Genomic DNA, 23,332 nt, shown 5'->3' on the forward strand with positions numbered 1-23,332 from the left:
AAATAATTAGCACAGTGACTAACGTGTTGTAAACAGTCAATGACTATTAATGATTACTATTTTATCAAAACACACTTTAAGTAAGCATGGAATTTCAGAAAACTTATCCTCAAAAAAAAATAAAGAAAAGAAAAGAATCCAAAGGTTCTTTATAGTAAGAATTAAATATTCCTTTTCATGTTTTCTTATTGTTCTTGTTAATCTTATTCTTTCATTCATTTAGGGGAAATGACATTTCCCTTCAGACAGGAAAAGTAAATAAATAAAAACAAGAACTATGAATTTAGAATTTTAGCAAAGCAATTCTCCAAAAAAATGGAGATATTTTAACCTCTTGGATTGACTATTCCTTTTTATTGGGTAAACCTTTACCTTTCCAATAAGTATTTGGGATTGCAAAGCAGACACTTTTTTGCAAAAGAGAAATATCAGATGCTTCCCCAAAGAGCCAATCTGATTTGTATACTCATGCAAAGGTCTATCAAAGAATGAGAGCAGTAACTTTCCACAGGTCAGCTTTATTTTAGAAAGCCTTCATGTGTTTTTTTTCCAGTATGGAATTAGACATCTTTATGCCCTGTGTATAGTGCTGTTCAGTGTTGGCTGTTCATGGTTTTATGCACATAACTATACACACATGTATATGTACACCTGTGTAAGTATACAAGAAGTGATCCCTATGAAAATTCTGGAAGGAGATATGCACCGATCATTACTGAGAAAGAGATTATGGATAAAACCTGGGCTTATGTAGCTCAACATAGACTTGGAAATTTATCCTGTTCATAAAAACTGAATAATCCAGTGTGTGTGTGTGTGTGTGTGTGTGTGTGTGTGTGTGTGTAATATACTGGCTATACTGCATGTCAATGTAATTGTCATCAGACACTGCCAGCCCAGAGGTGTAGAATAGTTTCTCCTCAAGAAAGTAGAAATTCCTATTGTCAATCATCCTTCAAAATAGCAGGTTCTGGCAAAAGAAATAAGGATTCGGGTCTAGGGTAAGGGGACAATTTTCTCTCCTGGTCCCTCCTGTGATTTAAGTCCTGCAGAGATAAGCCCTGCTGGACTACTCTCATTGAGGGGAGTTCAGCTGGCCCCTAAGCTACACAGGTATGACTACAGACCAGCTAAACCAAGATTTCCACAGCAGAAAATCCTATGGAGGCTGTATTAATCTTCAATTTCTGCTGTAAAAAATCCCCTAAAACTCAGTGGATTAAAACAACACAAATTCATCATCCTACAGCTAAGTAGGTCAGTCTGACACGGGTCTCATTAAAGTCCACTGTCAGCGGGGCAGTATTCCTCTCTGAAGGCTCCAGGGGAAAATCCTTTTCTTTGCCTTATCCAGCTTTTAGAGGCCTCCTGTAGCCCTTGGCTCATCGTCCTCTTCCTCCATCTCCAAACTAGTTTACATATACTGAGGAACACTCACTAAAATTTTTTAATATATGGGTAAAGAATATCTGAACCAATCTAGACCAAATAAAATTACATGTGTCTGCTCTGCTTCCTCATTATTCCACAAATATATGGTATTCTCCTGAGAGGATAGCAATATACTTTCATTGATATATCAATACTATCAGTATTCATGTGGGCTCCCAGATAAGAAAGTTATTATTGTTGTTTGCCTAATCCTGGTTTCATTTAAATATTAAATAACTCATGCGAACCAAAACCAATTTTGAATATATGCTAATGAAAATCACCATTTTCTAAAGTAGATTACATATAAGACAGATAATTTCACAGGCCATGCTCTCCATTAATAGTTATTAGTGAAAAATATTTTTCTCGTGAATGCATTAGATGTTACAATTAGAAACCATGAAGATATCAAAGAAAAAAAGCTGACCTCAAATGCAATGTGCATATTTGTGAAAAAACATAAGACACATTTAAAGCAAGACAAAGAATGGTTTGAACATGTATCTAGGAATTCGGAAACATGCTATTCTGACACTAGTTTAACTATCAAAATCATAATATTTTTGGGGTTCAGTTTACTCATCTGTGAAATACAAAGTGAAAGAAAGGCATTCCAGACAGTTGGAATAGCAAATGCTAAGGCCCTGAAATGTGTAATATCACTCTGAATGTCTTATATAAAAGAGATTGGAGATAGAGCCAGAATTGAACCAGGGCCAGCAGTTAGTAAGCAACCCTTGCAGTCAAAGAAAGAGATGAGAATGAACTGAAACTAGGGTAGTAGTGGTAATGGGGGAGAGGTATCAGTGACTCAATGACAAATTCTGAAAGAATAACCCACAAGGGAGGCATCATGATGGATTGAAAGGTAGGGATGACAGGGATTGGGGAATCAAGGATGACTTGCAGGTCTCACTTTGAGTGAGTGAATAGATGACAGCACCACTTAGTGTGCTAGGGAAAACCGGAAGAGGCTCTCTCTATGAAGATATTTGTTCAAATGATCAATTTCTTGAGGAACATAAGATACAGAATATTGCAGGAGAATTTCAGAAACAGTTTATATTCAGATACAGTTACATTAAATTACACTTGAAACAAGTTAATGTTGAGGCAATAAATTGATTAAATATTTTATTGAAAATAGTTCTAATACTTCATTTTATCCATGTTTAAAGCTGCTTAAGTTACCAAGTTAAAGTGACTTAAATTTTTGATTTAATACTTCAAAAATTCCTTATCTGTTCTTTTAATGTCCAAGCAGACATGGTTGATTCATGGGGGGAAAGAAACACCCTGAACTCATCCATGTGTGTACAGGATAAATTAAATTATCTTTTAAATAGTTCCAGGATTGTCGCAGTCATTAAAAGCAGAAGGCTAATAAAACAACTCTTCCTACTAAATCATTTTCTCAGTTTCATAAGTAGATGTCCTTCCTTACATATTTTATTAGCAATACACATTACCTTTATGGAGAAGTAGCTTTTCTTTAACTCTCCAAAAGGTTAAGAACCCAAGGTGTATTATAGGCCAATTTCTCTTATAAATGTTGACTTAAAATAGTTTAAAGAGCTTTCTTCTCATCTTAGAGGTGATTGATTGCACCAGGTTTAACTTTTTAAAATGCATTGTTCAAACCTACATGTGTCTGTGTGTGTGCACATACGTGCATGCACATTTGTGAATTTACAATGACTTTGGCTCAAGTTAGTTTATGAATCAATCCTAATGAACAGCTTTAAACATGAGAACAAAATCCAGAACTGATTATTAGAAATCACATGCATTAGAAAGAAAGCAAAGACTAATAAACCTTATTCAAAATGGAAAGGATTTTATTATTTAAGAAATCAATAGACTTTGAAAGAAATAAGGAAACGGAATAGCAGGTAATGTTCTGGCCCCAAAATTGCCTTCACTATTTATTGCATTTAAGTCCAGTGAATAAAATTAGGGAAGCCAAGCAGGACAACTTTATCAATCCAGTGGGTTTTGCTTCATTTAACATACCACCTAAAAGATTATGACACATACACATTTTCACTTGACATAAATAAACATTGCTCATTTATTAGAAGGAGACTGTATTCCCAAATATGTTTCATACTTTTAAAAATATTCTACCACATGCTAAATAATTTGTGAGGATTAGGTCACATTCTGTCATGTATAACAGTTAACCTATGTACTTGTTTGTTGGCTCATATTGAATTGTCAATTCCTTGAAAGATTCTGTATCTTTTTCTTATTGATTCATTTGGAGTTTAAGAACACTCTTACACTAACTTGTCAATCAATGTGTTTCATGAATTAAAATGAATTCTACTTAATAAAATAATGACCCAAAGCAAATAAATTTTAAAAGCTTTTTTAGTTTCTAAAACAATGACAGAATTATAAGTAGGGGGCTGCAAATTTTCTAGTTTGTTGTGGTGTGGTTAAATCCATCCATTGGGAGGAAATTCAAGTCTATCCATCCACTTGCCCAATATTTGAGCTCTACAAAAGCATTCTTTTTTATTTTTAGACTAATCTATATGCATTCAACACAGTAAAAGACATTTTAAAATAATATTGTTCTATAATGATGAAATTGGCTTACACAAGTAATCAATAAGTGACTGTAAATTACATAAGTGACTATAAATTCTAATTTTAAAAGTTTCCATTCTTTCTGCAAAACTAAGTTCTAAGAATTATTATGCTTATACAGTGCCTCTTGATCTACCTGAGGAATGATTACTTGACACAAATGAGAACATTTTTTTCAAGCACTGAATAGTCTTGACTGCCATTTTCTTTACCAGTATATATTAAGGTAAAAAATAATGGGGGAGTTATTTTTTCCTTTGCAATATTTTTTTGCTTAAAATATCTGTTTCCACTTACTAAGAATACACAGATACTATCATTTAATATAAAATTTATAACATATTACTGAAATCTTGCTGCAACTAATATTTTTAACCAGCAGATTCATTTGCATTATGAAGATTTAAAGATTAAATTTTTATCTCCTCGTTCCTTACTATTCTGTATTTTATGCTTTTGTCTCACTTTTGACATGCAATTGTTATATATCTTAGTGAGAGAAAAATTGGAGCCATAATAATACAGAGAAAAATACATATAATTATTTAATTTTTATCCAGGAGCTTATATCTTACTCATCTTTATATGTTTGTTATATTTTGGAGTGGGTAGGATTTATCTTTATTTTTAGCGTTTTCTAACCTGGTTCCTGATCTTGAACCAAGGTTCTCCAAATACTCAAGTGCTCAATGATTCTTAGTGTTCTAGACCAGTCTTCCCCCACTTCTTACTATCTATGTTCCCACTCCCTTCCATTAACAACAACAATATCATGATCTACTATTATGTTTTAGGAGATGTGAGGTACATTTATCAAGGGCTCCACCATGTACTCTTGCTCATTGATAAGTATTAATTTTAAATAAATTGTCAAGGGCGGGGAAAAAAAGGAGACATATGTAATACTCTTTGTAATACTTTAAGCAATAAAAAAAAATAGTTCTCAAGAGCTACCAAAAAATCCACTCCTTTCCCTGAGTCAAGTGTGTATTCATTTCACTTAAAATGCTTTCTTAATAGACCGTTAATGAAACAGTTATTAAAACACTTTTCCAAGGCATTCATTTGATAAACTGATTCTATACAGACCCAAGTTCTCAACTGCCCAAAAAAATAGATCGATGTAAAGGAATGTGCCACAAAGAAACGTAGATATTCAAAGCTAGGTAAAATGTACATTTTTACTTAGTCTATCTTAAGATACTAATCATGTCTCTCCCTTTTTCTGATCAATATTTTAGACATTTCAATCTAGATAAGAGATGTTCACATGACAAGCTGATGAGGAAATATTAGAGGTAGTGAGATGTTTTGGAATACCTTAAGTCATGCTTTTGCTACCTATTTCTATTTCTAGAGTTAACCAAGAGAGAGAGTAGAAGAAAAGGCATTCATAGGTGATTAGTGTTTCCTTTGATAACTTTAGTGTGGACTGGATAGGATCCCAAACTTTCAATACAGTGCTTGTAAACATCCTACCACTTTGATGAACTGTTTAAATCTTCTCTGAGAGCAATATCATTATAAAAAGACAGAATCCAACATCTCTCTTAGTCTGGCTCCAGTTTGTTTGACTTTTGAATTTATTTCTAGTACACATGGAACCAAATAATTGTCCCTTCATTTTAAAACAAAAGTCAACTAGCCCTGTAATAAAGAAACTCTGTAATCAATGCAAAGAAAAAAATCAGGGAAGTGGACAGACGTGTTCTGTATTACAATTATTTTTTGTAGCAGTTACAAGCAGGAAATATCACCTCCAACTCACTAGCTGACTGATGTCTCCAAATTACTTAAACTCTTCAGTTGTAAATGGACATAATAATAGTGTCTACCTACGAGGGTTGTTGTGGGAATAAAGTGAAATTATACTTATAAAATGTTAATTACCGTGCCAGTACTTACAAATGTTCAGTAAATATTATACCAGATCACATCAACATTACTGTAAAAATGTTACTCCTGGTGTCAGAAGACATGTTTTTTTCTGTTATTTTGGGGAACAAGTTCAACCACCCACACATTATTAAATAAAATTATGGTTCTAGAAGAAAAACTTATGTTTCACAAGTAGGCTAATTAGCATCTTACAAATACTGCATTATGACAATGATAAGAATAAGGTATTATAACTATGAACCAGCCTTCAGGAGACTTGTTAGTAATCTTCAGAATGTGTATGAGAGAGAGAGAGAGAGAGTGAGAGAGAGAGAGAGAGAGAGAGATTACCACTGGGGAATTAAGATGTAGTTCAAGTCTACTGTGAAGATTAGATAACACTCTGGATCTCAAGGATGCCAAGAACTACCACCTAGAAATTGAGTTGTCAATCAGCAATAGCCTTCAGATCAGGAAACTGGAATAAGTGGGAATGTCATGGAGAGAACAATGGGATTTAAAATGACAAATTATTTAATTTGGGGAGAGTTGGCATTTATCCCAGAAGTAGGAAAAATAATTAGGAAGATCAGCTCTCCCTAATTAAGATAACTTATGGATATAGAAAGCGAAGTAACATTTAATTCTGCATTATTCTAGGTGCTTGACTATTCACAATTCACAGGTATTACTAACCCTCATGGTAACTGTACCAGGTAGATATTGTTTATTCTACTTTGTACATGACCAAAACTGAAGCTCAGAAAGCATCCCAGGGCCATATAACTAATTAAAGGCAGAAATTGGATTTCCATCTAAGGCTAGTTGGGTCTATGAATAAAAGGTTAAAATCTAACTTGCCTGGGAAAGTGACCAGAGGATCTTGTTTTCTGAGAACTATGGAAACAAGATTAATTGTGAAATATTTGCTAGAAAGAACTACTCTTAGAATAGTGGAGGAGGTGGACTATGAAATGACATGTGAACCTTTATCCTCTGTGACTAGAGTGGTGGGAACCCTGGCCAGTGTGGCTCAGGTGGTTGGGTGTTGTCCTGTGCACTGAAAAGTTGTGGGTTCAATCCCTGGTAGGGGGCATGTAGGAGACAGCTGATCATGTTCCACTCTTACATCAAGTTTCTCTCTTTCTCTCTCCCTCTACCTTCCTCTCTTTCTAAAAATCAATAAAAAGTCTTTTTAAAAAATACTGGTGGTAAATCAAGGCTACAGCTTCTTTGTGTCAAGCGGCCCACACTGACTTTGGCTCTTGCCATATGCGTCCCATATGGATGAGGGACAAACATGTTTTGGTTGCATCTGGGCAATCCAATGACATAAAGATTCCATGCCAGAGTATTTCCTGCCTTGTATCCTTCTCTATAGCTAAATAAATGCAGTGTTAGATTAAAGTCTATTGCACCTGGGAGTATAACTGCCAATTCAGCAGTTCTCAACCTGTGGGTTGCGACATCTTTGGCGGTCGAACGACCCTTTCACAGGGGTCGCTTAAGACCATCCTGCATATCAGATATTTACATTACAATTCATAACAGTAGCAACATTACAGTTATGAAGTAGCAACAAAAATAATTTTATGGTTGGGTTACAACATGAGGAACTGTATTTAAAGGGCCAGAAGGTTGAGAACCACTGTGCCAATTTGATCTCTTCACAACTGCAGTGATATTGCAGGCTCCAATGACCGTTATATCCTGTCTTTAAAAGTCATATATCTGGCTGAAACCCAGACTGTTTAGTAAAACTAATCCTAGATAAATAGCTTTTGATTAAAGCCAACCTATTTGTGCCATTAATGTCAGAGATCATGAAGTTAACTAAAGTGATTTGTTTCTTTAAATGGATTTATAGGGTCACAAACTTGTACTCTGAAAAGATTATTTTGCTGCCATTTTAAAATTGTTTCTCTTCTTTTATTATTCTTTAGTTATTAAAAATTCCTCTGGAGGCTTTATCAGCTGGATCAATGAAAGACATAGTTACTAGCTGAAAAAAAGATCATCAAATTCCTGATGACAGGGCAGAATGATATTAATTAGGATCTAAGCGAGAGAGGACAAGAAAAAAGGAAGAATAAAATAACAAAGAATCAGGGACCACCTCCTCACACAGGTTGTCTCCTAGACAACCCTTTGTTGGAATCAGTATGTAAATGAGAGCACTAACATGTGTGTGAAGTAATAAACAGAAACAATGGAGAGAGAGGGAGAAAGGGAGGAAGGGAGATAGGAAGGATAAGAGAGAGAGAGAGAGAGAGTGAGAGAGAGAGAGAGAGAGAGAGAGAGAGAGAGAAAGAGCTGTGTGGACAGGAGATAAGTACCTTAATCCTAAAGAGAACATTTTGGTAGCCAGTCTAACGTGAGAGCCTATTTCTATTTTATCTGGTAGACAACGCATTTATCATTAACAGTAGGACTGATAGCAATAAAGCAAAGCCCCAGTAATTGAAGATCTGAGCAGGAGGAAGAAAACACTAGCCATCTGAATAGACACTGGGACAACAGATTCTGGGTTACATCCTCTAAAAAGGCATTATTTCATGGAATCAACTGTTCTATTGCAGCTATTTTTACCTTGGCTATATGATAGTCTCACTTAATAAGCATTGAAAAAATTGCTGATGTAAGGGCTCCACCTCAGACCAATGAAATCAGAATATCGGCTCCAACCCCAATATTTTCATCAATCTCCCCCACGTGAATTTATTGGGCAATGTTATTGGAAATGAAACGGACTGAGAAGAGATAGATCTGATTTGATTCCAGCTCATCTATCTATTGGCTGTGCAGTCCCAGTTTTAGTAAAGCTCCCTAAACCTCAGTTTTGTCATCTATAAAATAAGGATAAATTGCCCTGAAATTATTGTGTAAAAGAAATAGGATAAAGCACGTGAAGATCCCAGAACATCATTGTCCTAGTTAAAATTTAGTGCTACTTTACCAAAATGAACTTTGCATATTTGAGTTTATATCACTGGTGATAAATTGGAAAACTTTTTAGGGGAGAACTGTGCTTCGATTTGAGGTAAAAAGTTTATTCAGTAATACTGAAAAAATATCTCCCAAGAATGATACTGTGGAACATTGATTACTTCTAAAAAGTAAAAACACTGGGTTTCAACCACATTATTAACATTTAATAATCCATACATCCCCCAAGCACTTAACAGCTATAACAGTTTTCTCTTCTCTCAAGTGGGTAACATATGACCCACTAATCCCACCAGTTTGCCATAAAACAATAAATCTAAGAATACAGTTTATTATTTTTATGTATAACCACAAGACTACTGTAAAGCTTCTGGGATCTTTTACAAGGATTAAATCCCATTTTATGAAAATTAAGTGATCCTGCTATAAGAATTAAATGGCATCTATCAAGACCCCAGTTCATTATTATTTTACCCAAATGTTATTGTAAATGAATACCTTTTTATCTTATACTAGAGGCCCGATGCATGAAATTTGTGCAAGAGTAGGCCTTCCTTCCCCCGGCTGCCGGCACCAGCTTCCCTCTGGCACCCGGGACTCAGGCCTCCCTCGCAGCCCCAGCTTCGTCAGGAAGGTTGTCTGGAAGGACGTCCAGTCTAATTAGCATATTATGCTTTTATTATTATAGATTTCATATTCCAGCTATTAAATGGCCCATGCATTTTTATGTAGAGAAATTATTTAGTCAGAAAACATATGTTCAACCTGATATATATTTTGCTAATACTCCGTTTTAAAGTTTTCAGATGTTCATTTGTAATTTCTATGACATCTCCTATAATTTTTTTATCAAGCACAATTAATTCCATTATGAAGACAGTGAAATGAATAAAAATGTCCAAACTATAGGTAACATATGCCTTACTTTCAACCATTATCATTGATGTAATTAAAACCTCAGAGAAATTTCAGAACTATGTCATTTTATTATTTGCAATCATTAGTAAATATTCAAAATGACTTGGATTAAGGCTACAGTCCTCTGTAATAAATAAGAAATACAGCTACCATCTATTCCATAGATGATATCAGCAATTTTCCTTACATCACCAATTTTAAATTAGTAACTTTACTTAGTCAAACTTACTAATATCTCATTTATTAGTTCATAACTGAGTTTTATTAAAATCAATAGCAAAGGAGCAACAAATTATTTTTCCAATATCTGTATATATAAAAGGCTAACATGCTAAGTGTCTGACCATTCCGACCGGTCACTATGATGAACACAGACCACCAGGGAGCAGACGCTCAACAAGGAGCTGCCATGACATGCACTGGCCGGCACCACAGACCTGGCGCCAACAAACCAACACTCAGCTTCCCCCAAGTGGGACACAGACCCCACCACCACCCTGGAGCGACATCCCACCAAATCGCAGACAACACTCCCAAGACCCCATGGTGCAAAATGAGGTGCCTAGCCCAGCCCGGGAAAGGTTGCTGTGGGCACCGGATAATGACGTCACGTAGCAACACCTGGCTTCCTCTCCCTAGCTACTAGCCTCCTTGGTGTTTCTTCAGCCCAGGAATACAGGTGGAAACATATTACACTGTAACCAAATGTCTGTGAGCATTTTCCCGTGCCTCATCTCATTTGATCCTCACAGAAGTCCTGGAGTAGGTAAATAGGGGATTCAGTGGAACCCTATTTTCTTTTCATTAGCTGGAACACGGAAATTTAGAAAGCTTAGAAACTTGCCCCGACTGAAAAGAAGAAATGGTGGACCTTGAAAATGACTTCATGTTTTCTCACTGTGCAGAATACAGTCAAACATTGCTGCAGTTAAATATTTTACCCTTTGTTCTCTCCCTGCGTGATCTACAATAATAATCTGCTTCGTGTTGATATTTACTGCTGTGTTGCTGACAATTACCTGAAATAAAAGTTGGGGTGCTTCAATGGGCTGGAAACAGTTTAGCTAAATCAGAAAGCAGGTCTAATTAAGCAAGTTGATTCTATATATATAAAGGCTAGGTTGACTTGTGCATGCATGATACATATAAAGCTCTCACTGGCGCCAATTGCATGAGTGTGTTTCGATCTGTCATTGTCAATCATGAACTTGGTTGATACTTATATAATAGAGAAAGGGTGAATATCAATATTAAAATATTTCTTCTAATTAATTTTCTTTCAATGTGCATGGATTTGTGCACTGAGCCACTAGAGAAATATATTTTCCTTAACAGTCTAATGGACTCCTAGTGATGATATACCTGCAGACACCATCCACAAAATATCTATTATATATCATTCAGCACTAGGACATAGTTGATGTTTTTCCCAACTGTTTAAACAATTTATAGATGTCCTATCAGTCATTCAGTATCATTTATTGTGGCAGTATAGGCCTAAGATGTTATGTTTTCCCCACTTATTTAAACATAGTTGTAAAAAGCATCCTGGTAAAGTAATTGAAAAGAGATTTCCAGTTATCTAAGCAAGGATTATACTCAAATGCTTCTGAAAAAATTTGGTATAGAATGTCACCCACAATGAAAATCTTAAATTACATGGTTAAATTATATTTCATTATTTAAATTCTACAATCAAATGAGAAACATTATTTAACTATAGCAATGAATGATATATATTTTTTAAATATATTTTATTGGTTTTTTACAGAGAGAAAGGGAGAGGGAAAGAGAGTTAGAAACATTGATGAGAGAGAAACATCAATTCAGCTGCCTCCTGCACACTCCCTACTGAGGATGTGCCCGCAACCAAGGTATATGCCCTTGACCGGAATTGAACCTGGGACCCTTCAGGCCACAGGCCGACGCTCTATCCACTGAGCCAAACCAGTTAGGGCAAATGATATACATTTTATTTTAACAAATCAACATGCTATTTTCCATGAAGTCAAAATTGTGATAAATTATAAAAGAAGGTGAAAGATTAGTAGAAAATGCCAAAATATGGTATAAAGGATAAATCAAGGTCATATACACACAAATGTCATTTTTAATATTTTGCAGGTTTCCCTGTTGTCTAAGTGAATAAATTTGGGACACTTACATGCAATTATTTCAGTCATCCAAACAATTGAAATGGATAAGCAGAACAAAAATTGCTTTAATTTATTAGTGATTGGTTCAAATCATCCTGAAAATGTTTAGTTTTCTATGTTATCTGTACTGATATCAAACATAGGATATCAAAAAGAGACACCAAATTCATACACATTCATTCTCATCCCCTCCCCCCACCTCTCTCTCTTTGTTAGATTTCCAGGCTACTAGGAAGTGTGCATTAACACACTTAAAATTTTTCTATTGTGACAAGAAATTTAAAAGCTTTGCATCAGAAAACAGGAGACTGCAAGGTAATATATTAATGTTAAAATATCTGCATCACAATGTTAAAATATGTCCTCACTTTTAGGTTACTATAATATTGATATACTATTATAGCTAACCCCATGTAGAAATTTTCATTTTTTTTTACTTTGCTATGTATTACTTTCAGGTTACAAAGTACTGCCCCATTATCCCTTAAAGATTTTTTTCTATAGTAGCAATGATAAGTCTGAGGATTTGTTAGTCATCTTTAACTCAAATGCATTAAAGGATATTAAAGTGGCAGTGGGTAAAGACTAGTTATGCAACATGTCTGCACATGGAAAAGAAAGGTATAAAAAAAGTAAGGTTCAGGATTAAACCCAGAATAGCTAAAGATATCCTTTATAATAAAAGCCTAATATGTTAATTGTCCAGTCATCCAGTCATTCATTCAAACAATCAAAGCATAATATGCTAATGATATGCTAAGGCCGCTTAACTGATCGCTATGACATGCACTGACCACCAGGAGGGAGTCAGTTGACCAGTTGACTAGTCACTATGACATTCACTGACCAACAGGGGACAGACACTCAATGCAGGAGCTGCCCCCTGGTGGACAGTGCGCTGCCACAGGGGGAGCACCACTCAGCCAGAAGCCAGGCTCACTGCTGGTAAGCGCAGAGGCGGTGGCAGGAACCTCTCCCGCTTCCCCAGCAGCGCTAAGGATGTCCAACTGCTGGCTTAGGCCTGCTCCCCTGAGGGCTCCCAGACTGAGAGAGGGTGCAGGCTGGGCTCAGGGCCCCCCCCAAGTGCACGAATTTCATGCACCAGGCCTGTAGTTCTAATATATTAGGCCAAAGGCTATTACTAAAATGATATGCAAGCTAGGAATATGTTAATCACATTTCTCTGGACTTCTATGTTGGCCATCAGTTTTGCTAAAGGCTCATTATGTATCAATACTAGTCTTTATTCTAAACAAAGCTAATAAAAGTATATATTTAAATTATTTAACACAGTGTTTCCAAAATTTCTTTGCTGAAAGGTTGTGCTGAATATACATTAAGCAAATGAGATGGCAGCACTAAATCTATTAATGTACCCCATTCCTTTGCTAATACAATAACACCATCTCCAATTTATTCATTGCAACTGTAATATACTGAAGTTCAAAATTAAAGAAATGCTTTCATTATTATAATATTTAACACTATTAAATGGTTTAATTTGGTTTTAATGATCAAATTTTATTGTTTCTTAAAAAAAAACACTCTGGAAAAGCGGTCTCCTGCTGATATAACAGGAACATTATTTTGCTATTATCATAGTTGCATAAGCAGATGGTGATACTTTTTAAAAATATATTTTATTGATTCCAGAGAGGAAGGGAGAGAGACAGAAACATCAATGATGAGAGAAAATCATTGAATGGCTGCCTCCTGTACGCCCCACACTGGGGACTGAGCCCACAACCCAGGCATGTGCCTTGACCGGTAATCGAACTGTGACCTCCTGGTTCATAGATCAATGCTCAACCACTAAGCCACGTCAGCCGTGCGATGGTGATACTTTCTATTTTCCATAGCAGAATAACTAGACCAGTGATGGCGAACCTATGACACACGCGAACTCATTTTTTGGTTGATTTTTCTTTGTTAAATGGCATTTAAACATATAAAATAAATATCAAAAATATAAGTCTTTGTTTTACTATGGTTGCAAATATCAAAAAATTTCTATATGTGACACGGCACCAGAGTTAAGTTAGGGTTTTTCAAAATGCTGACAAGCTGAGCTCAAAAGGTTCGCCATCACTGAACTAGACTAAAAACTCTTCTTCCAAGAAACTGAGGATTTAGCTTTAGAGAACACCTTGTAATATCTCTAAAGACTCTCTGGCAAAGATAATAATATAAATCAATAATCAAAACAGTAAAAAGGTATATATATTTTCTAAAGGTTACTTTGTTATCAAAAAGGCAGTGGCCATTTTTATTCACGTATGCGCTATTAAAATACTTCTTTAAATTTACTGGGATGACATTGGTTAATAAAATTATGTTTCAGGTGTACAAGTCTATAACACATCATCTGTATATTGTATTGTGTGTTCATCACCCCAAGTCAAATCTCCTTCCAGCATAATTTGTCCCCCCTTTACCCTCTCCTACTTCCCCCCCACTCCACTTCCCCTCTGGTAATCACCATACTATTGTGTGTTTATGAGTTTTGTTTTGTTCTTAATCCCTTCACCTCTTTCACCCAGCCCAATATCAGTAAATCAACAAACAACAAGTGTTGGCGAGGATGTGGAGTAAAGGGAACCCTAGCATACTGCTGGTGGGAAAGCAGACTGGTACACCACTGTGGAAAATAGTATGGAGGTTCCTCAAAAAGTTAAAAATAGAACTGCCTTATGACCCAGAAATTCCACTTCTGGGAATATATCTGAAGAAACCCAAAACACTAATGCACCTCTATGTTCACTGCAGCATTATTTACAACTAGAGGCCCAATGCATGAAATCTGTGAAAGAGTAAGCCTTCCTTCCCCTGGCTGCGGTCACTAGTTTCCTTCTGGCACCTGGGACCCAGGCTTCCCTGAGCCATCTGTAGGCACCCAGGACCCGGGCTTCCCTCGTAGCCCCGGCTTTATCCAGAAGGTCGTCCAGAAGAATGTCTAGTCTAATTAGCATATTACACTTTTATTATTATAGATAGCCAAAATCTAGAAACAGACCATGTGCCCATCAGTAGATGAGTGGATAAAAAAGCTGTGGTGCATTTACACAGTGGAATAATACTCAGTTGTGAAAAAGAAGGACATTTTACCTTTTGCAACAGCATGTATAAACCTAGAGACTATTATACTTTTTTTGTTGTGTTAATCTTCACCCAAATATATGTTTTCCATTGATTTTCAGAGAGGTACATGCCATTGACCAGAATGAAACCTAAGACCCATCAGTCCAAGGGCCAATGGCAAGATACTATTTTTTAATATATAAAAAAAGAACATTTTGCCCTAGATGGTTTGGCTCAGTGGATAGAGCCTTGGCCTCCAGACTGAAATGTCTGGGGTTTGATTCTGGTCAAGGGTACAAGCCCAAGTTGCGGGCTTGATTCCCAGTAGGGGACGTGCAGGAGGCAGCGAGTCAATGATTTTCTGTCATCATTCATGTTTCTCTCTCTCCCTCTCCCTTCTTCTCTGAAATCAAATTTGTAACTGAAATGTGTACACATAAGGAACACCGATATATTCCAACTTTATTACATTTTGTGAAAACAAAGGTAATCCACAGTGGATTCTTGAAAAGAAATCAATCTAAATGATATGAAATGAGTGTGCATGTCCATAAAAAGTTCTAGTTATTTAAGTTAACAACATCCTTTTAAGTTTGTATGATTTTACTCTTTTGGTTCCACTTAGTGTAACTACTTATTTTTTTAATATTTCATTATTGTTGAAAGTATTACATGTGTTCCCTTTTTTCCCTCCACTAACCTCCTCCAGCCATCACCCCCACCCTGCCACAGGCCCTCACCACTGCATTGTCTGCGGCCATGGGCCATGCATATATGCATATAAGGTTCTTGGTTGATTACTTCCACCCACCCACCCTTCACCCCCTTCCCTCTGAGATTGCATACTCTGTTCCATGCTTCCATGTCTCTGGGATCCACTCCGTTCATCAGTTTATTTTGTTACTTACATTCCACATATGAGTGAGATCATATGATATTTATCTTTTTCTGACTGACTTACTTCACTTAGCATGAAACTCTCTAGGTCCCTCCATGCTGTCTCAAAGGGTAGGAAAGTCTATTTTTATACTACTGCACAGTATTCCATGGTATAAATGTACCACAGTTTTTAATCCACTCATCTACTGATGGGCACTTGGGCTTTTTCCAGAGCTTAGCTATTATAAATTGTGCTGCTATGAACATCGGGGTGCCTACATTCTTTCTGATTGGTGTTTCGGTTTTCATAAGATACATTCCAATAAGTGGGATCATTGGGTCAAATGGCAGTTCCATATTTCATTTTTTTGAGGAAACTCCATACTGTTTTCCATAATGGCTGCACCAGGCTGCATTCCCACCAGCAGTGTACTAGGGCTCCCTTCCCTCCACATCCTAGCTGGCACTTATCAATATTTAATTTATTAATGGTAGTCATTCTGACAGGTGTGAGATGATACCTCATTGTCGTTTTGATTTGCATCTCTCTGGTGATCAGTGACTTTGAGCATTTTTTCATATGTCTCTTGGCCATCTGTTTGTCTACTTTGGAGAGTGTCTATTTTAGGTCCTTTGACCATTTTTTTAATTAGACTGTTTGTCTTCCTTTTGTTAAGTTGTATGAGTTCCTTCTATATTTTGGATATTAACCCTTTATCAGATGGATCAATGGCAAATGTGGTCTCCCATACAGGGGCCATCCTTTTAGTGTGTTGATGGCTTTTTTTGCTGTGCAGCTTTTTATTTTGATGTGGTTTTATTTGTTTATTTTCTCATTAGTTTTCTTTGTCCTAGGACAGTGATGGCAAACCTTTTGAGCTCGGCGTGTCAAGTGTTTATTAGCAAAATGGAACTATAACTAGTGGTTTCATCTCTATGAACCAGCTTGCATTTCATATTATATTTGGTTGACTTTTAATTGTCAAGTTGGAGCTATCATAATAGCATTCCTATAGGTCAGTGGTCAGCAAACTCATTAGTCAACAGAGCCAAATATCAACAGTACAATGATTGAAATTTCTTTTGAGAGCCAAATTTTTTAAACTTAAACTATATAGGTAGTTACATTGTTATTAACTTAATTAGGGTACTCCTAAGCTGGCCTTTGTTAAAAATGTGGTATTTTGTGGAAGAGCCACACTCAAGGGGCCAAAGAGCCGCATGTGGCTCGCGAGCCACGGTTTGGTGACCACTGCTATAGGTCTATATGATGTGCATTTCAACATATACTTCCATTTAGGAAAACATGGAATTGGGTATGTCAGGCTATTTTATGCTATAAAATACATTGTTTATGCAACTGCCCTTTTCTGATTACAGGCTCATCAATCTATACCTTCTGATTTTGATGTGGACACCTATCTAGTTACCCCTACTTCATTGAATCAAAGGAGGACTTAGAGGTCAATAGCCATTTTATTACTTAATGAGAAAAATATCTATTTTAAAGCTACCCTTACTATTTTATGAAAGATAGGACACACACAAGAATAACTATAGCATATATTCCAGATAAGGGGAACTGACTACCACATGTAGATTTAATTAAAAACCAAAAAAAAAAACTGTTAATAGGCTTATTCTTCAAATTCATATACTGTAGCTCTTATCCTCAGAGTTTGGAGTACATATTCTTATTACATTTGCTCTCTCTACCTCAATGGAGTATAAAAAAACTTGTAAATCAATATTAGAAGTAAACAATAAGATAACCCTCTCCCATCCTGCAAAACAAGGAAATATGACTGATACAATTTCTCCATCAGAGCTAAACTTGGGGCTTCATCTACTGAAGCAACAAAAGAGGTTACAGGAGTCATTGCTCAGCTATGCACTATCTAAAGGAGAAGAAACATTTCTTATGAATTTAATCTGATTCCAACTTCAGAAACACATTTGCATTGTTATACTTTTCCTTCTCAGGTACAGGTGCTTACCAAGAGCAATATGTTGATCAGTTAGATATGAATATTCTAGTCCTTGAGATAGTTAAATATCTAATTTTCCATTTTGATTGATATATCATTTTTCAAGCTCTTTTAAAGTAAACTCCCCACCCCCCAACACCACCACCATATGGATCTGCTTGGAATAAGATGAGGCAATCAGGTTTCTGGGTCTGCAGGATTGAGGATTTGATTCTGGTGGGTGATAAATTCACTAGTCAAAGGCTATCCTCTGAGTTATTTCTGAGCTTTTCACCACCACACAAGGATCTCCTTATTTGGAACTGACTCAATATTCCAAAGACCAGTGAATTACGTAACCCTAACCAGATATCAGCTTGGATCATATCACAGATATCAATCCCACTTACACTGTTTCTTCAACTTCTGGTTTTAGAGTGTGGCAAAGCCTCAAGAAAGTGAGAACAGAGTCTGCAATTTCAAAGAGTTCAGCAAACAAACAAAAAGTGCCTCAGAGGCCAGAAGAAAAACAGAGGTCAGAAATCATTATCCCTCTAATCCTGTATCTGGAGGGTATGATCATGTAGCATCTGAGATAAGGATGAAATTTACTTAAGTGGAATATAATCTATCTATATATATATAAACAGGGAATATGCTAATTAGCCAAGTGTCAGGACTGCTCAGGAGGAGCAGCGCACGCAGATGGGTGGGGACTGCATGCTGCCCCACCCCAGCAACCGCGGGGAGGCTGGGGCTGGGGGTGGGCCAGAGCGGAGACATAACACACAGGAGCGCCTGCCCCCACCCCAGCGGACACAATGCTGTGGCCGGCCAGTGCTACATGGGTCAGGTGCGGGTCCTTGCTATGATGTGCACTGACCAACAGGGGGCAGACACTCAATGCAGGAGCTGCCCCCTGATGGTCAGTGCGCTCCCACAGCTGGAGTGCTGCTCAGCCAGAAGCTGGGCTCACAGCCTCTTGCAGCAGCACTACTGAGCAGAAGCAGTAGGCACAGCAGGGCCGGGGTGAACAGGAGAAGTGCAGCACCCAGCCCGGCTCAGGCTCCTCCCCAGCTGCCTGCCACTTAGTGCACTGCTACATCTCTCGTACCCTATAAGCCTGCAGTTACAATCTCTGAAGAAAGGTTGAAGCACAGACACTCGGAGTAACCAGATGAGCCTGATATCACTGCTGGGCTCCTGGAACTCTGCCTCGGGCATCAAGATAAAATCTCATCCCTTACCAATTGCCTCGGAGCTACAGAGGAAGGCCGCAATATAACAGTGGCCACAATGTGGCAACTGACAATAGGGGTAAAAGTCAAAGAGAGATGGATCTGAAGGGTGGGGGGCGTGGGCAACAGAGCACCCCTTCCCCCCAAGATCCCCAACTTTGTATTGTTCACCTCAGAGCATCTCTTATCCAACTCTGAGCAGTGGAAAGCATCCAGCACGGCCCAAGGTGTCCATTGGGTACCTCCCAGCTGGCAAGGCACAACCCTGGCCACAGAAGGGACATTTGGAAATATATTTTCAGGAAACTGTGGGGAGGAGGACAGACTCCCCATGCAACTTCCCGGCAGCTCATGGGGATGTGGAAACTCCCCAGGCACATGGGTGCAGGCTCCCGATTTCCTTTCAATGTGCACGAGTCCGTGCACTGGGCCCCTAGTAAAAATATAAATACAGTGTTGCCTGTCAACTAAAGAAGCAGAAAATAATAACCATCCAATGGAGGGTTTCCCCCAGAGTGACAAATTATAACAGAAGCAGTGCCAGGAACAGATTTCCTGATTTAAACAGTAAACTATGTTGCCTTTTATGGAGTATATGAATGAAATTGGCAAGAGTGGCTAATTAATTATAGCTGATTAATGTATCAAATCTCTTGGTAGAATAAGCAAAACATGAACTTTTTATAATTATTTGGAGTCAATGTACTCTGAATGTAGTATGCCTCATCCATGAGGCATATACATTTCAAAGGCATTTATTTTTCCCCAAAATTTTACACTTCAGTTTTAGATATTGGCATTTTGAGAACTAAAATCACAGAGAACAATTCATGATATATTGCAAGAATACAGAACTTTTTAAATACATCTGGACTATAGAAAAACATATGATGCATAGTTTCTACTTTGGGCCTAGTTTGTGGAAATGTTAAGTCTATGGCAATAAACATTAAATGATATTGAAAACGGCAGTAGTCCAGAAATATACCAACCTTCAGGATCCAGTAGTTTCTCTATGCCTAATTGATGTTTTGCGATGTTGAATGCATGTTCCAGTCTTTGTGCGGCTGACTGCTGGCAAACCACACTATTCCAATCAAACAGGTCTGGCCTAAAACACACACACACAAAGACAAATAGAAATCAATTTAGAATGTTTCATAAAATTCACTTCAATTCTGGTTTTTAATTGACAACCCATGCCCATCGTCCTTAAAATTGTTATTCTTCGATATCCCTCAATAAGCTTTTCCACTTAAACAAGGCACAATTTTAATTAAAAATCCTGAGAGAAATTAAGCAGAATTTATTCTACCTTTTCCAGAAAACAATAATGTGTTAATCAAATCCAATCTCATGGATTTGAATACCAGTCATTTGTTGGTAACTTCTAATTATATAAACCTAGTCCAGCTCTCTTTCCTGAATTCCAGACTCTCAGGTCATCTGCTTATTCATTATCTCCACTTAGAGTTATCATAAGACTCAAACATCCAAAATTGAGCTTCTGATATCCATCCCCATCACACTCCCCCACAAACCCACCTACTTCTCTTGAAGTCCTCCCTTCCTCAACAACCAATGACAAGTTCAAACTTTCAGTATGCTCAGACAAGAAACCTTGGAGTGAATATTGAGGACTCTTTCACTCTCATGCAACACTTAGCTGGAAATATCTCCAGAATTTGATCACTCCTCATTATCTTGCTGCCATCACCTTAATCCAAAACCACCATTTGATTTTGCATGGATTATTGCAATAGCCTTGGCTACCCAACTCCCACCCTTGTGCTTCTTAATATATTCTTAGCAGAGCTGCCAGAGTGATCTGTTAAAATGGTTCATCATAATACTATTCTCAAATACCTGCTATTGGGGAGTAAAATTTACGGATTCAGCAAGGCCCTACATGGTCTGGCTCACCAATAAACCCTTGATTTTATTTCTTGCCTCTCTCCTCATATTCCTCAAACAGGCTAGTTTCCTGCATTTTCTGTTACCTCCACCTGGAGTTCTCTTTCCCCATACATCAACATGGTTCACTCCACATATTTTGAGTCTTTGCTCCAAAATCACATTATTGGTGACTCCTTCCTTGCCCTCCCACATCTAAAATTGCTCGCTCCCAAAACAAACTTACATACACTCATTTCCTTTTCCTATTAACTGTTCTGCATTTTTCTCATTAGCACTTACTACTATTTAACATTTTATGTATTTTTAATTAATCTCCTTTATCTATCTCCACCAGGGGAATGTAGAATACATAATATTATTTTTTGTCAGTTTTGTTCACTTCTAGAAACCCAGTCTGACACATAGTAAGGGTTCGATAAACATTTATTGACTACACCAGAAAATGGAAGAGAACATACTATATCAGTATCATTTTACTTGATAATAGAGAAAACACCTAGCGTAAGAAGCAGTTCTTATCCTATAAAATTTTTACATATAATGAGGAAAAATGCATACATCACAGTAAGTTAAATAAATTCTAAATTTGAAAACTACAGATAAGATATAAGGCTTTTTAACATCTGACAAGGTCAAGAACTTTTTTTAAGCTTAAGGGAGTCTCAAATGGCAAATTGTGTTTATAGTTAAGAATAGCATTTGAAAATGAATTCTAGGTTGTGTGGATATTAAAGAAACAAAATTCTTAGGGAAGAAAAATGCACAACGTGCTCAGTCATTCAAAAACTCATAGGCTTGGCTTCACTGGGAGATTTCTAGTATCAAGTGGTGGGAGATATGGTTAGGAGGAGGGACTGGGATGAGTACGCAAAGGCCTTGCCTATTAAGAAATTACAATTTACTCCAACAACATTGGAAACCATAAGGTAAGTGGTCCTTCACTTTTTTGAATCATAGTTACATTTGAGAATGTGTTTAGTGCTATGACATGTCTACTCAGACAAATACCTGTCCATATCTTTAAACAGAATTTGCATAGAATTTTAAGATATATGGGTCTGTCCGTAGACTACTGATTAAGAACTCATGCTCTGCAAGGGAAGAAGATACAAGGATGGGCTTCCCTCTTATTTTCTAAAACCATAATTCAAAAGAAAGATCCAATTTTATTTCTCATTTAACAATCATTTCCTTTTTTTAATTGCTCCTAGCCTGATTAACTCACCAGAATTTTGTGTACTTCTTAGGAAATCTACTCTCCCCTAAATACCCTAATTATTCCAAGTTACGCAAAACAGCTAACAATTTTTTAGAACCTAAAATATGTATAAATTCGGAGCTGCCTCCAGTAGTGGGAAGACTATAAAAAATAAAATTTAAATTCTAGACTATTTGGGGAAACTTGAACTTCACTATGCAACCTCTGCCCATCTTCGGTTTTTCATTTCTCAGTAATGGGAGTGAAAAGGAATATAGGTGGGGGAGTGTGGGAAACTAGTTTTCTCTCCTACAGTTGAGTAACCAAGATTAAATGAGTATGATGGGGAAGAATAAAATTGTTTCTGTATTCTAACTCTCTTCTTTTCATCCCCTCCCCCTTCTCCTTGGCCACTAACTAAACATCTAAGCAAGAACATATCTAAGTCATGTAATCTATTTGAACTTCAGTATTTTCATTTGAAAAAGAAGGAATTATATGAAATGGCCTTTGAGGTCTCTTCTAGAATTAAAATTACTCCAATTAATTGTTTTAAACCATTAAAACTCATCAGTAATTAACACTTTACATAACTATGATTTTCAAATATATGAAGAATTGTAGAACTAACCAATTTTAGAGGAAAGCCACATACCTGCTCATGCTAACCTAGACCATAATTCATAAGTAAGGGAAATGTAACTAAGGATTACCAGTATTTTGAGGAAACATATTGAATTATACAACATAGACTAGTAGATAAGCAATGTCTTCTATAAATCAAATCCTAATTCCACCACATATTAGCCAAATGGTCTTAGGGAAATCACATAACTTCTATATGCCTTAGTTTTCCAATTTGTAAAATGGGGCTAATCACTGTATCTATGTAATGAGAAATATATGGGATATTTTACTTAGAAGACTGCCCACAAAATAATAATTCCTTAAAAACATTAAATTCCATTACTTCGTTCTATGGTTAGTTATATTTATAAAACAACAAATTTTCAACTTATAAACTCAAGCCAATAATACCTATACTTACAGAACAGATATAAATGTTAGAAACATTGCTGATGCAAGAATATACACACACACACACACACACACACACACACACTAGAG

The 23,332-nt window shown here is 36.7% G+C and overlaps 1 protein-coding gene across 1 annotated transcript in view; it reads right to left on the reverse strand.

Annotated features, from left to right (window-relative positions):
• The window catches only part of LOC102262253 (dystrophin), a gene marked incomplete at its 3' end in the record, with an annotated part of 203,403 nt that overhangs the window by 135,529 nt on the left and 44,542 nt on the right, over nucleotides 1-23,332 (reverse strand). Inside the window, exon 6 of the mRNA XM_005884513.1 lies at nucleotides 20,082-20,200. Within this exon, the coding sequence (XP_005884575.1) occupies nucleotides 20,082-20,200 (119 nt within the window). The remainder of the gene's footprint in view (nucleotides 1-20,081; nucleotides 20,201-23,332) is intronic.

Source organism: Myotis brandtii, unplaced genomic scaffold (assembly GCF_000412655.1).
Source record: "Myotis brandtii unplaced genomic scaffold, ASM41265v1 scaffold835, whole genome shotgun sequence".
Taxonomy (NCBI): domain Eukaryota; kingdom Metazoa; phylum Chordata; class Mammalia; order Chiroptera; family Vespertilionidae; genus Myotis; species Myotis brandtii.